Genomic DNA, 16564 nt, shown 5'->3' with positions numbered 1-16564 from the left:
TGATATACCCTTGCAGTTAATGGGGGGAGGAAATGTTCTTTCCTGGGGCAGCACATTACTTAGAATTGCTCTCTTATATTGCTTAAGTTCTGGTTTAAAAAGGTCCACTTAGGGCAGGGACTCTTGTGAATTATGAACTTATGAACTATCTCAGTAAAGTACTGGGTAACATGTTGGTGCTATATAAAGGCTATTCTGTTATCCTGATGAATCTAATACTGTAAGTTCTTTTTCTTTTTGTAGGTGCAGCTCTGCTGGCAAGTATTCAAGGCTTAGCAGTCAATGTGGACCCTGTCCTGTATACATGGCTCACTTACCATCCACAGAAACGGAGCAGCAGGCAAGCCCAGCAGGTTTGTATTGTTCTTTTGTTACATACCAAACTAGAAGGAGTACCTTCCACTGATATAGAGACAGTGTAATATACAGGGAGTTTGCAGAATCAAAAAACAGATACTTAGAAAAGAGACTAGTGAAAAGAAATCACCACCACAATTGAGATCTAGCCAATTTTAGGTCAGATATCTGTCGGGTAAGCCTATTGGGGGTGCCCATACACAGGCAGATATGTATGTATTAAAACTACTATTCCTTTCTGCACCAGTAATGCATTTAGTTGTCGGCAATGGCATTTATCGCTCACATTGGTTATATACAAGTTAGTGTTGCCACTTGTCCATTTTTTACCAGAACAGCCCAGTTTTTGAAGTGACTGGAAATCCGGACAGGACTACCCCTAACTGACCTGGCAAACGGACAATCGCAGATTGTCATCTCATAGTTCTGCCCCGCCCCTGCCCTAACCCCACCCCTTAATGTCACTGGTGTGCCCCTCTGCTTACAGTACTCAATAGAGAGGTCATGTTTTTCAAATATATTAAAAATAAATATTTATTTAGAACTTAAAACGACTCAAAATATTTCATTACAAAAAAGTGGTGTGTATGTACATAAAGATTTATTAAGGGAGCCACCCACTGTAAGATATATGCAATCAGTACTGAGGTACGGAATATGAGGTACAATATGAATCACAATACAATAAAACCTGATAGCAAGATAATAAACTGATTCACAAAATGAAAGTACTTGCACTATTAATATGCTTCATTCACTTAACAACTTATTATATTGTAACAGCTATTTATTTAGTCGAGGAACCATGGCCATTGAACCCCTATGTATTCTGTGTAAGGGGCATACAGAGCTGAAAAACTATAAATGGCACACACATAAATAAAAGGACAGATCCCACCAAACCATTTTGCACTTCAATAAAGTTTCTCAGTTCAGTGAGAAAGCCAAAACTAACTCAGCCCCTATTAATGAAGGCCAGGCTTTGAAGGAATTTTTGAAGCATTAGTTGAGAAGATACATAATGATTCAACCAGATTCTCTGCTCAACATATTTCATTCCATATACATTGTGGCTGTGATAACTCAGCCAGTTGCTTCATCTGCATTAAGTAATCATTGTTCAGTACATCTGGTTCTGATAATTGGGCAATAATGATCTATATTACATTAATGTATATTAATGTGAACCTTAATGTATATTACTTGGAAAATAAGCATAGAAGGTCAAGATAGAGACTGGTCAAGTAGCACCTCATGTCAACTATGGATAACGTTTTCCCCATTGTTTTTGCTTTGCTGACAGTAACATACATAGACCTCATTCCTTCTTACATATTTACAGAAGACAGATTGTTATGTGAATACAGATTATGCACACGTTTTAAAGTGGCTTAAACTGTCCATTTTTCAGAAAACTCATATATTGGGCGGTCTTTAGTCTGGTTATGGTTACGTTTGTTGCAGCAACTGAAGCAATAATAATCCCATACTGGGATTTTGTATTAGAATTGTTTTGGTAATAGGTGTAAGAACTTCAAATATGCCATAGGCACGGTGGGTTTCAGTGTTTTGTAATTGTTGATTGCTATCACCCCAACCATTACAGGGTAAAAAACAGATATATACATAGAACAAAAATACAGATATATACATAGAACAAATTAAATAAAGTAATATGTGCTAATTATGTTTAGTATAAATACTGTACAGCAGCCCTGTAGCTGTTTCTGGGTTTTGAAGTCCATCAGCGTGTTGAGAGTCACACATTGGACATTCTAGATCAGGGATCCCCAATTATGGGGGTGCCAAATAAGGGCTGTGATAGGCTACTTAGAAGCCCCTATGTATAATCTCAGCTTACAGGAGGCTCTGTTTGGTAGTAAATCTTGTTTTTATTCCACCAAAACTTGTCACCAAGCCAGGAATTTAAAAATAACTACGTGCTTTGGGGGCACTGAGAGCAACATCCAAGCGGTTGGTGAGCAACGTGTTGCCCCTGAGCCACTGGTTGGGGATCACTGTTCTAGTATGTATTTCCTGTCCTTAGAAGGGACCCTAAACTTCTGGAGACAGGGCCCCTCTTTGCTATCTCTAGCCCTGCTCATTTAAACCTGTCATTTCACAGGAAGGAACCAGTCTAGTCTGTCTAGTTGAACATCCTTTTCATTTGCTTTTTATGTTTTAAAATGGGCTTATTTATGTAAAAAGTGTCTGAATTCCCTTATTGTTTAAGTCCCCACCCTTTACCCCTTATTCCATGGTAACACTGAGCTCCTACCTCCCTCATTCATGCTTGTGCAATGATCTAAGGGAGCCATTAAATATAAGTCATATGCCACCTGCGTGGAAATAAAACGTGGGGATTCGGAACAGTGTTTTCCTGCTGCCACTCAAATCACTCACCTGCCTATTTCTGCTTATTTTCTTACTCTTTGTTTCTTCCACAGCCCCTGGGATCTGCTCCTCTTGCTGTGCCACTGTCAAGGAAGAAAGAGGATGAGGTGTCAATTGGCAGCGCGCCTTTAGCAAAGCAGCCGTCCAATCAGCCCTCTGATTATGCCAGCAGTCCTGTCAAAACAAAAACTGTAACAGGTATGCGCACTCCTTTAACCAAAGAAACCCATGTCAGAGGCTTTCAGTGGATCAGCTGTACAAACAGGGCTTTGTACCTCTGGGCTTTCCACAAATAGTCCCTCTGTTAGCGATTTAATGTACTCATAATTAAAAGCCGTCCGTTTTTATTATTTCTACTGCTCAGGTTCTGTTTATTATCCAAACTTTTTTTTTTGTACTCATTTTGTTGTAAAGTAGTACATAGATTATTATCCTCTGTTTTACATTGTGTGCTCAGCCAGGGCCAACATTTAATAAAGCAAGAACTTAATTTTCCGTCAATGCCAAGGTTATGCTAAGAGCTTGCCTGGATATCTCAGAATGTTCCCCAATGAAAGAAATCTAGTTTAGTCATTGTTGTGTCACATTTCCATTTGGAATGCAGAGAGTTTAGGGAGGCTTCAGCTTGGCAGGGAAATTAAAATATATAGAGGATTTTCGGCAGTAATAGATCTATTATCAATAAACATATACATATTACATTGCTTTACATAAGAATAGTCTACAGTTTGAATATTACATGGTTGCCAAGGGTCCTTGGCTTTGTCCCTGGAAATGTCCCTGGGGTTTAAAACTGAAGTCCCATGTCAGTGTCTAACTGCTGTACACAGGGCTGTGAGAAAGCAGCCCCTGTGACTGTTGGGGCCCTGGAAGTATAGGGGGCACTGACTGATGAGCAGCTTCAATATATGTGTATGAAAATGTCTTATTCCTTAACATGCTTTTGCACCGGGGCTAATGCATTCTAGCTATGCCACTGGCTTTACATATTAGTTTTTAACACATTTTATTGCTTTAAACATGCTAGTTAAGTATGTCATATACAGGAATAGGTTTGGTATCGGGAAACCCTTTATGCAGAAAGTTTTGAATTACAGGAGGGCCATCTCCCATAGACTGCATTGTAATCAAACAATTCACATTTTTTACCTTTTTCTCTATAATAATAAAACAGTATCTTGTAAGTGATCTCAACTAAGATAGAATTATTGAAAGCGAAAAAAAGATTTTAAATAATTTTTTTAAGTAGATTTAAGGTATGGAGATCCAAATTACAGAAAGATCCCTGATTCGGAAAACCCGAGGTCTTTAGCATTCTGCATAACAGATCCCATACCTGTATATAGTAGGTGCGGCACATCTGTCTCCTTTTCCTTGTAATTCTTGCATTGAATATTTGAACCAAAGCGAAATATGGAAATTATTTTGAAATGTTAGCAAATATGGCATTATTTGAATGCTGAAATGCTGAACAAATAAGGACATTTTCACCATTGTATATTGTACTAATTTATCCCCAAGTGCTGATGAAGAGTTTGGCAGAAATGTTTTCAGCTGTGTCTCACTGAGGAATAGCTCCTTTTTCATTCTGCATGGTTTTATTGCCTTTTTTGTCAGATTTTTAGCCTAATTAGTAGTGTCCTGCTTGTCGATTACTTTCTCTGCTTAGAAATAGGGTTCCACTTTCCCAATGCGTTTAAGGTTACTGTATAGGTATTAGGCTCTGGGAAAGGTGTGCCATGCACGGCTCTCCCATGCAAGGCTCTCCCTAACTGGGCAGGCGTGCCGTACAAGGCTTTCCCTAACTGGGCAGGCGTGCCGTGCAAGGCTTTCCCTAACTGGGCAGGCGTGCCGTGCAAGGCTTTCCCTAACTGGGCAGGCGTGCCGTGTAAGGCTTTCCCTAACTGGGCAGGCGTGCCGTGCAAGGCTTTCCCTAACTGGGCAGGCGTGCCGTGCAAGGCTTTCCCTAACTGGGCAGGCGTGCCGTGCAAGGCTTTCCCTAACTGGGCAGGCGTGCCGTGCAAGGCTTTCCCTAACTGGGCAGGCGTGCCGTGCAAGGCTTTCCCTAACTGTGCAGGTGTGCTGTGCAAGACTTTCCCTAACCGGGCAGGCGTGCCGTGCAAGGCTTTCCCTAACTGGGCAGGCGTGCCGTGCAAGGCTTTCCCTAACTGGGCAGGTGTGCCGTGCAAGGCTTTCCCTAACTGGGCAGGTGTGCCGTGCAAGGCTTTCCCTAACTGTGCAGGTGTGCTGTGCAAGACTTTCCCTAACCGGGCAGGTGTGCCGTGCAAGGCTTTCCCTAACTGGGCAGGTGTGCCGTGCAAGGCTTTCCCTAACTGGGCAGGCGTGCCGTGCAAGGCTTTCCCTAACTGGGCAGGTGTGCAGGCGTGCCATGCAAGGCTTTCCCTAACTGGGCAGGTGTGCCGTGCAAGACTTTCCCTAACTGGGCAGGCGTGCCGTGCAAGGCTTTCCGAGCAAAATCAAAAATAACTGAAATACCACAAATAATAAAATGAATACAAATTGCAAATTGTCTTAGGATATTAATCTCTACATCATACTAAAACTTTAAGGTTAGCAACCCCTTTAAGCAGTAGAAGGTGCTGGGAATTTCAGTTCTGCCGAGTGTGAGAGTTACAGGTTCTGCCTTTCCCTGGGGTGCAATGTGCCATATAAGAGGCCTTTTTCTGACAGATACTTTATTTGGCCTCTCTGCTGGATGTCTCTAATGATGTAACCTCTGGCAGGAATTCAGTTGTACTTCCATTTCATTACATATGAGTAATGCTATCAAAATAAGCGAGTTGGAAGCTTTGCAAATACCCTCTCATCCCAACCAAACCCTTTTACTTTTTATCTGCATTTTGTGCGCTTCTTATGCCTGTCTGCCCCATGTTCTGGGCTTTTGTCATTCACGTGTAGCATTTATCAACATCATTAAATTGAACGAATAAGACCCAACCATGTAATATTATACCTAATGAGTAAAAAGATTCAGTTCAACCTGACATAATAGTACACGTGTCAAACACAAGGCTGTTTTATGTGGCCCCTGGTGACTGTGCCTGACCGTGCAGCACCAATCGCCTGACTGCACTGTGACTGTGCCTGACCGTGCAGATTCTTAATAAAAAATTTGGCCGGCATCTTAGCCTGTGTTTTAGATTTCGGCCCCCTTATGTGATTGAGTTTGACACCACTCTAGTATTTTCTTTTAAACCAAAATATCTTTTTTTTTTTTTTTCAAATTAACATTAGTGGTTCTGAATGACTTTAAGTAGCCCAGCATGGTGGGATCTTCCCAGAAGCATTTAAATAGTAGCCGCCTACAGACCCTGAGAATTCAGTGATCTTCCCAGAAACTCTTGTTCTGAAACTGACCTTTCATAATCATGGTTCTGCCTTGGAACACTCCGTGTGCCCCCAAGCAAGTTTATGTTTTGTTCAGACATTTACAAACACAGATATAGAGGACCATCACATTTACCATAGCAATTCGCTAGCAAATCACAATGAGATGTCTTATTAAAGTTTACACTGAAACACTATTCTGAAATACTACTTTGTGCTACTATGGTGCTATGTGGTTGATTACCACTTACACAAAGTTTATCTGGGCCTGAGCATCAGAGGAATAAAGTGGAATTATTTTTCATGTTTCCATTTCACATAGTACAATGATATGTCAATTTAAAGTACCGTGGCCTTTGTTTCTTTGCAGTTATTTTGACACCCCCATCTGCCAAAATAACAGATTGGTCAGACCAGGTTTATAGAGGTAAAGAGATGTGTGTTTCCTGGTATTTGTGTGACTCTCAATATCATATCCGCAGGGGCGTATTTATATATAGACACTGAGGGCCTGTGCCGGAGCGACAGACTATAGGGGGGAGCAGCTTTTAGGGTGCCATAATACATTTACTTTTTGGTAGAAAAAAAAATCCCCCCAGCTGCCACCGGAGGGTTACTGCAGAAATCTGGCGACAGAGCTGGTAGGGATGAAGGGATACACGGCAGTGACATGCGGAAGTGACATCACGCGTGACCAGTAGTGACTTTATATATGTGCTATGTATGACACCGCTCCGCTGCATTGGGGGTGCATGTAGATCCATTGCCTAGGGTGGCCCTCAGCCCAAATACATCTTTCACAATTAATTAATAATGGGGATCCTGAATGGCCAGTCAAAAGGGGCCAAAGTTAATGGGATACAGCCCCTAGATTAAAGGGCAAATCAAACATCCATATCAAAAGCATATCCCACAAAACTTCAAAAGAAAAAAAAAATTACATTTTTATTTAAATATCCATGTTAAAAACATACAGACCCCACAAAGTGCCGCCTAAATACAGCTTTTCCTGTCAGACAAAAGCGATCTGCTAACTTCCACCCCGAATTAAGTATGCACTTACAGGCACAGCATCCACTTGTCAGGGCACACAGCACATTTTGGCAGGAAAGTGCATTATTTTTAAAAATGGAAATTTGGCAAAGTTACCCTAGGCTGCTTCTTGCTGTCCCTGGTAACTGGCCACTTTCTGCCACCTGAGGCAAGGTTCTCCCCTAGTACTGAGGTGGCAGTGAGAGACAGAGGAGCAAGAGCCGGGGGGATGGTGTGCAGACTGAGTGACAGTGGAGAGACAATGGCAAGTGAGCAGGCATGGTATTTCCTTGAACCCCCGTACTAATTGGCTCAACTGCTACTGACTCTGTATACTGCACATTGGCATTGCCGTCTGTGTGAAGCACCATGCTCTTTAGCACATAGCAAAACCTACATGCATTACACCCAGAGCAGGGGGCCTTTGGTCTAAAAGCCTAGCAATGCTACTCTCTCTAAGAGCCACATATAATTGAATAAGCATGCTTTAGTTATTATCAGGGCGGGTATATAACTATATAATTTTGTATGTGATGTACTAATAATTTTTTAAGTTTCCTGAAAGGTGTTTTATCCGTATAAATGTAACTCCAATGCCTGGCATCTACATGATTCTGTATATACACTTTATATATATTTCTACATAAGCCTATTTCATTTTTTTGTTGGTATTGAAGCAAATCCTTAAAAAAACAAAAAAAAAACAAAAGGAAATCCTATAGGCTTACTTGCCACAGATCCCTAATTGAACAATGAATAAAGTCATCCATTTGTGCACACGTTCATTGTTAATGACAGCTTGGTGGAATTACATTCTAGCTCCAATCCCACCCTTCTCTCTTCCTCTTCTCCAAGATTCACAATTGCCATTGTTTTCTTTGGACTGCTGGTTGCAAGTGAAATGTTATGATTTAACAGTTATTTTTAGTATTGGGCAAAAGCCACTTCTCTGCACTTACACAAAGCCGAGGTGTGAGTCCCTCGGAATGAATGCATCTGAAATGAATATGCACCCTGCGTATCTGGAAATTTTACAGTGTTTCTCATGCAGAGCACAGTCCGCTCATTGTTAGTATCACACAGAAAAATAATTTATACCCTACTGCCTATAATAAGGCTATAAATTCCAGTTGGGGGCTCTGGTGATATCATAAACCACAAAAGCAAAAAAAACGCCAGCGGTTTAATAATGTCACCGGAACTCTTAGATGGAATTACAGTCTGATTTTTATGAAGCATTTGGGTGTACTTTATTTAGTGTAATACATGGTAACCAAAAATAACACACACCAATTTGTGCATCTTGGGATCTGTTTACAGCTATAAATGTGACGAATTAAATGAGATACTGTGAGGAAAATCTCTGAGCTCTGTTAAAGCTGGGCTTGGTTTTGATAACCCCAGTCAGGGTCTCTTACTCATTAAAAGAGAATGGCCTGGCATCATCTTATAGCACACTAGGAATGTTTAAACAATTGCCTGAGCAGCATCCATAGGAATAAGTACCGCTCTGTGGCTACCCCAAACCTCTCATTCTCTTCTGTGATTTAAATTTGCCTTCTACAACTGGAGCAAATAACATATTGACAAGTGATTCACCTCTAGTTTTTCTCTGAGCTAATAAAAAATGAAAACTGTCACAACCACCGTTAAAAATTTCCCCAGTGACACATATACATAAGCATATATAACACATTATCACAAGCTAGTTCAACTAAAACACCTTCATGTGCTTATAATAGTATGATGCAAGAGGCCATATTGTCCATAAACTCTTATTTGTTAGTAAGGTCAATAAGGAAAATAGACAATACTGATAATTACTGATAATTGTCTCTATGAGTGTTTTAGCAGAGACAGTTGTCATTGTTGTCTATGACAGGGTATTTTCTGGCATTTTGTAGCAGCAACAAGTAGCACCAAGTGTTATAGACCTCCCTTTCTTTTTTTTTTAATATCATTTTGGTCAGTTCTGGTTTTTATGCACAGGTATGGGATCTGTACTGCTAAGATATAATTAATCCATATTGGAGGCAAAACAATCCTAGTGGGTTTAACTCATGTTTAAATGATTTTTCAGTAGAGTTAAGGCATGGAGATCCATTTTACAGAAAGATCCCTTATGTGGAAAACCCCAGGCATGCTGGATAATAGGTCCCATACCTGCAGTATATTCAAATGCAGATATTTCAAGTAATAATTTCTTCATCAATTATTGTCATTAAAGCAAAATCAAGTTTTTCACCACCAATGTTACAATGTACCTACATTACCGATGTTAGTAGACTGAAACAGTTGGATTTGATGGCCCTGTACACAAGAGCTTACGATCTTAATGACTCCAATTCATGACTTTCCATCTTTTAAATCTGAGCCTTATCTAAGTTTTGTTTACCCAGTCCCATATCTTGGCTAAATGTCAGCACAGAAAAAAATGTTCTTCTCCGAGATTCATTGGCAACCACTGAGGGGATGCTTTCAATAATGTTAAAATAAGTGGCCACGTAATCAAAACCAATGTGCTTCTATTTAGTGAATCATATTTTTGTGATCCGCTTCAACCATTTTCCATGAACCATTTGTTGTTTTTCCTGTATTCTTTAATTTATTCACTAATGGAAAAAAATCTAGAAAAAAAAGTTGCAACAAAAATGACCTAATTCTCTGTATTAATATTTTTATTTTTATATTGTGCAAAAAATATGAGGATGTTTCAGAGCTCTCTGGGTAATACTGCACTGTCTCTTAAATATTTTTCAAAGTTCCTTTTTGATTTCCAAGTTTGCTTTGCTGAGAACTATTTGGCCTATTTAAGATATTCCTCATTATCACATCATAGCATAGTGATCAGTGACCTGGATAATTTTCCTTTATTAATGCCTGCTGTTCAGTGCCTGACCACTCATTAAAATGAACAAAGTCAATAGGAAAATCTGACTTAGGTCAAGCAGCCACGCATGGAGATAAAGAGTCGAGTGTGCTAAGCCTTTCAGCGTGGTGTTATAATGGGCTCCGCCATCTAAAGAATGTGAAGAAGAAAGCACAGCTCACCTTCAGAAATGATATAAATTACAATTGTGATGACAGTTTGGAAAGAAGGGGGAGTCAATAGAATTCATTCCAGCATCTTTGTTTAATACTGATGGGTCATAATCATAAATCCCAGGGTGTCGTTTATGACTTTAAATCAATAACATTATTACTATTCAGCTTCAAATTTATAGTTCCTGTGTAGATACTAGTCTTTCTTACTAGTCTTTATATCTGGGTCTTTACAGATCTAGCTTACTTCTAAGGGCCCTCACTTGATCACATCATTCAGTTAGAGACACATTTTCTTAAATGGGAACTCCACCCAAACACAACTTAAGCTTTTTGAAAAGAAAACATAATTTCATGCAACTTTGCGTTATACATCAATTAAAACAATATGCAGCCTTTTCATGATTTTTAATGTAATAATATGGTTTGTTCCCTAAGCCCCACCCCCTGTTCCCTTGCTGATCTGGCTGACTACTTTGTGACTCAAATAAAATGTAACAGTAGTCGCCTGTCCTCAGCTTTCCTCCAGCCTGCATCCTCCCAATCCCACAATCCCCTGCACACATGCTGTCAATAAGGAAAGGAACATCACAGTGCAATGCATTGTGGGTTATGTAGTTCCTGCATGCTGTCTGTAAACTGTGGAGAAGTTGTTACAATTTGTAGCATCAATGTTTTAGTCCCTCCTCCCCTGCCAGGATTTCAAATAATTCAGAAAGAGAACTGTTTTGCAGCTGGATTTCACCGTATAGAAATGGTATTTATTCATACTTGTTTGAAGGAACAAATTACTGCGATTCAGGGCTAATCTAGCCTTTTTTTGATGGATTCTGTTTTGGCCGAATCCACGGTCCCTGCCAAACCGAATCCTAATTAGAGTAAATTAGCATATGCTAATTAGCTTTCAGAAAGGTTTAAATTTCAGGGGGGGGGGGGTATTTTCACCACGCACTACGTGCGCCAACTTTTAACCCTTCCTAATTAGCAGAATCCACCAGGGTGGGTTCGGGGGTTCGGCCAAACCCAAAAAAGTGTGTTCGGGGCTTACTTCTGAAACTGGAGTTCCCCTTTAAACAATTGCGATTATTTTGCTTTACATCTCCAATTTGAGAATACTTTTTATACACATTACATACCATTGGTAGGCCGCATATTATGTTTACAAGCTGAAGCTTGGATGTTGTATAAAGAACTGTTCTTCAGTAATTGAATATAATCTCTGATGGCTAATGTTATTGGTAGAAAATAATATAATTTTCTGGCGAACAGTGGCTTTGACTCATCCTCTTTTTCTGGTGCAAATGCCAATTATTCAGTCAAGTGAACCATGATATTTGCTGTGTTAGACATTGTGTGATATCCAGGAGACTTTTGCCCTGATTTGGATTTCTCCTGATACTGACAAAGTGTGCAAGACTTAAGGTGGCCATACACGCACCGATATTATCGTACGAAACCTCGTTTCGTACGATAATCGGTGCGTGTATGGTATGTCAGCGAGCCGACCGATGTCGCAGGAAGCTGCTGAAATCGGTCGGCTCGTCGATCGGCCAGGTTAGAAAATTTTGATCGGGCGCCATAGAAGGCGCCTGACCAAAATTCTCCCTTCAGAGCTGAATCGGCAGAAGGAGGTAGAAATCCTATTGTTTCTACCTCCTTACCTGCCGATTCAGCCCTGAATGGTGTGTGGCGGATCTGACGATGTTTCGTGCGACCGATGGTCGTACGAAACATCGTCGGATCGCCACGTGTATGGCCAGCTTAACTCTTCTGGCCACAACAGTCTAATTGGTATTGCAGCATGATGAATCCTGTTCATTACTATAGCTTTGATGAATAAGTAAGCCTGTTCTCTGAACCGTATTTTCAACCAGATGTTTTTCTCAACTTTCTTGGAAAGTTTCTTGATTTGAGTGTTGTACATTGGAAAGGATGCTCCGCATCTATCACTTGTTGTGATGAAAAGGCATGTCATGAATTTCACTTTTACAACTGCAACATTACTGACAAAACATAATCATTGTGTCAATCAATCATATGTTCTCCAACCAAGGCTTGATAAACCTTTTAACCTTTAATGGGGAGAGGAATATAGGGATAACCACCATAGATTATATTGAATATTTAATACCTTTTTTTGACAGACAGTCTTCGTGCACCCGTATGTTATATACTGGTAGCATCAGCAACTAATATATCCCCTTCACTCTTCATCAGAAAGCAAAAATGATCATAGATTTGCTTGGCACATACCATACAGAGAAATTTAATTTTATAACGATTGACAAAGCCCATAGAGCCCATACAAGGTTAACGTAGGTATGATGTACGGAGGAATTTAACAAATGTAACTGTAAGGAGTGTTTATATAATTATATAAATTATTTATAAATGTATATCAAAATGATAATACATTTAATTTTGTTATTTATTTTTAGTGTATTTCTAATTTAGTTTAAATTTTGAAATTCTATACAGGAGCTCTATACAGGCAATAGGTCTCCCTCAACACTTTGGGGGAGATTTATTAATGTTTGAGTGTTTTTTTTCCACAATTCAAGTTTTTTAGTGCTAAAACGCTCACAATTCAAGTGGTATGGTTTGAAAACTCGAATATTTGGTATTTATTAAGTGCAAAACCCCAAAAACTTGAATGTAAAACATCACCATCAAAAAGCTTGTGAGTTTGTGTAGAAGTCAATGGGAGTTGTCCTAGGCAAAGTCAAGCCATATTTCAATTCAAGATATTCCAGTTTTCATGTTTTAATAATAAATAAATGAATAAATAAGCGAGCATTCAATATGTTAAATTTAGAAAAACAAACTCAAATTCACAAACTCGAAAACTGATAAATAAGCCCATTATTATCCCATTGCACTCCCGAGCTTGCACAAGTTTCCTTGTGTTCTTGGTAAAATGTTTTGATGTCGGCCCTGTGTTCCTAATGGGCCATGTGCAAAGTTCAGCAATTTTCATGTTGCCCCATTATTAATAAAGAAGCTCTTTTTCTGCTACATTATTACTAGAAAGTGAAGGATACAAGACAACATGCAAGGGCCCTGCTAAGTGATCTTTGGCCCACGTTCTAAAAATGTATTAAATATAACATAATTAAAACCAGTAGTAGTGAGAGTTAATAAGCATAGTGGGGGTATAAAAGAACCCACATAAGTTTGCAATGATCTGCCCGCCCAAATACAGGGGCTGTATCCTGTACTACGATCAAATGATATTGCTTGTTTGCAGTGATATAATGTTATTGACCTTACCGGACATTATGGGTAATGGTGACTGAAATGTTTGTGAAAGTTGTCCAGAACGCAGAGCCGTATAATTGTAGCAAGAGGAAAATCTTCCATATGCATACATTCTACATTTGCACTCTCTTTTCATTTATATGGAAAGATTACTCATGCATAATGATGAGATCTGCTTTAGCCGTGCTCTGTAATTTCCAGCTGCAACACGTAATTTATTGCTGTGCTGATATTAATAAAAACAGAAGCAAGGAAACGCACCTGCATCAAACTATACCTACAGGACCAGTGGCTGCTATGAGAAAAAATAGAGGCGTATATATATATTTTACACTAGGAATGTATTACCTTGTGTTTGTGTGCTTGTCTCCTTGGCTACACAGTAAGCTGCTAGATAGATATGGGAGTCTATGGGCATTAGGCATTTCTGGAGAGAAATGACATCATCTTTTCTCAATACAAAGGGTCTGTACATAGAAGCTCAATTTTACAGGAGTAAATCTGTGTTTGTCTTCTTGCTGTGATGTCACTTTAATTTACTTTCTCATATGACTTCATTTTCTCCTAACATTAAAAATACAACTGTAAAACGCAAGATGCCTTGTGTGCCAATCGGCTCCTGTGATCTATATAGTAATAGTTTGAGGTCGGACCCTACTTGTTACATATTCTGTTTTGTTATTATTTGTAAATTATTGCTATATTTTTGACTGTACTGCAGGTCATTAAACGAGAAAATCACCTCTTCTTTTGTTATGGTACAGGTATGGGATCGGTTATCCAGAAACCCGTTATCCATGAAGCTCCCAATTACGGGAAGGTCTCCATTTTAAGCAAATTATTCAGAGTTTCTCTTTGTAAAAAGAAAACCGTACTTGATCCCAGCTAAGATACAATTAATCCTGATTGGAGGCAAAAGAATCCTGTTTATTTAATGTTTAAATTATTTTTTAGTAGACTTAAGGTATGGAGATTTCAATTATGGGAAGACCCCTTATCCAGAAAGCCCCAGGTCCCAAGCATTGTGGATAACAAGTTCCATACCTGTATAGACAGTGACACACTAAGACTAACTTTAGCATATCTGGGTACTAGAAAAAGTGACTCAGGCAGGCTGGCACCAGTTTGAAACAAGCTATTTCTAGGGATATTTATCTTAAAACCCTGTTAAATAATATAACAACTTATTAACAAGTGAGATTAAGCCAAATTTGTTTTCTATCCTGTAATGTGTTTAGGGCTATAACACACACAAGTTTTGGTAATTGTGGTTCTTCTTGGGAGAACCATGAAAGTCAAAATATCCTGAACTGATTGTCACCCCTTCTTCTACATTGGGAAATCTTTTTGAATATTTTTTATAATGCTGCCTTCAGAACCTCAGGTGACTCCATTTTGATAAACATGTAGGTCTAGTAATAATGGAGAACTCACATGCTCCACCCACATTATACTGTTGTTAACTGAAAGTTCTAGTACCTTGTGACATAGTAATATGTTAGCTTTAGAGCAACCTCTCTAAGTTAGTTTTTTTTCTTAAAGGAAACCTATACCCCCAAACAATGTAGGTCTCTTTTAAAATATATTGCATAAACAAGCTCATAAGAATTTTACCCCCTGGGATCATAGGATTCACAGTGCACACAAACAAGCCAAGGCACACATACATGCTAGGCCCCATCAGCCAATTAATGGAGAGAGTTCTGCCTTTTGCTCCCACACTACTTCCTGTTACAGTCAGAGCTGCATTATTTCCTGTCAGCTGATCTCTGAGGGAGCACACAGCCCATTACTAAATGGTGGCTCAAGGAAAAGGATGTAAAAGGGCAATATTTACTGATATATATATATATATATTTGTTTGGTGAGATTCTTTAATAGGTCACTTAACATAATATAAACTATCCTTTGGTTAAGTCTTCATTCTGGGGGTTTAGTTTTCTTTTAAGGGTTTAAGCCTAAAAATGTTATCAAGTATTCAAACTTTACATTTCTCTTAGTGGGGACCTATTTATTTACTTATTGTTAACTTCAGGAGTCACCTGTTACATATTATTCTTACTGTTAAGGCCAAGACAAAATGCTAATACAGGTATGGGATCTCTTATCCGGAAACTCATTATCCAGAAAGTTCCGAATTACGGAAAGGCCATCTCCCATAGACTCCATTATAAGCAAATAATGCTAATTTTTCAAAATGATTTCCTTCTTCTCTGTAATAATAAAAGAGAACCTTGTACTTGATCCCAACTAAGATATAATTACCCCTTATTGGGGGCAGAACAGTCCTATTGGGTTTATTTAATGGTTAAATGATTCCCTTTTCTCTGTAATAATAAAACAGTACCTGTACTTGATCCCAACTAAGATATAATTAGCCCTTAATGGGGCAGAACAGCCCTATTGGGTTTATTTAATGGTTAAATGATTCCCTTTTCTCTGTAATAATAAAACAGTAACTGTACTTGATCCCAACTAAGATATAATTAATCCCTATTGGAGGGAAAACAAGCCTACTGGGTTTAATCAATATTTAAATTATTTTTAGCAGACTTAAATTGTGGAGATCTAAATTACGGAAAGATCCCTTATCTGGAAAACCCCAGGTCCCGAGCATTCTGGATAACAGGTCCCATATCTGTATAGCCCTTGTAAGCATTTTTGGGGAGGTAGTGTGACTTTGAAGATTCCAGTCAGCTGATGGGGTACATTCAGGGGTTCTCAATCGTGTTTTACTCTTTTAGAGCAAGGCTTTTTGTACTAAGCTACTATTTTGGCTTGTTTTTTTTTAACTAGAACTTGGATTTTATATTTTTCGCTGATGTGTTCTACAGTCATATTTCTTTCAGTACTGTTCTACTAACCTAACCAGGGTTATTCAGTTTTACATATTTGCAGGTGGTCAAAAGTGCTGGAGAACAGATAAAATTGTTTTAAAAGGGTTTAAAAATGATATAAATATGTATCTGGTATCTGGAAAATAATGTACATGGCCTTCAATTTTCCTGTAGGTTCACAGATAAATGTGCCTACTGAGCCATGTAAATTTTTTCTGACTGATCTGTCAGATTATTTGTGACATTGCTGGATTACTGTTCATTAGCAAAGAGAAAAAAAATCCAGGATACCATAT

The 16564-nt window shown here is 38.9% G+C and overlaps 1 protein-coding gene across 2 annotated transcripts in view; it reads left to right on the top strand.

Moving 5' to 3' along the window:
* Positions 1–16564, top strand: part of vps13b (vacuolar protein sorting 13 homolog B) — a 508026-nt gene that overhangs the window by 200140 nt on the left and 291322 nt on the right. For both annotated transcript variants that reach the window (XM_002934409.5, XM_012965216.3), the window contains exons 20-21: positions 244–353; positions 2805–2949. In XM_002934409.5, the coding sequence (XP_002934455.3) occupies positions 244–353; positions 2805–2949 (255 nt within the window). The remainder of the gene's footprint in view (positions 1–243; positions 354–2804; positions 2950–16564) is intronic.

Source organism: Xenopus tropicalis, chromosome 6 (genome assembly GCF_000004195.4).
Source record: "Xenopus tropicalis strain Nigerian chromosome 6, UCB_Xtro_10.0, whole genome shotgun sequence".
NCBI classification, from domain to species: Eukaryota; Metazoa; Chordata; class Amphibia; order Anura; family Pipidae; genus Xenopus; species Xenopus tropicalis.
Note: the sequence above shows the minus strand (reverse complement) of the source record. Positions and strands in the feature narration are given on the sequence as shown.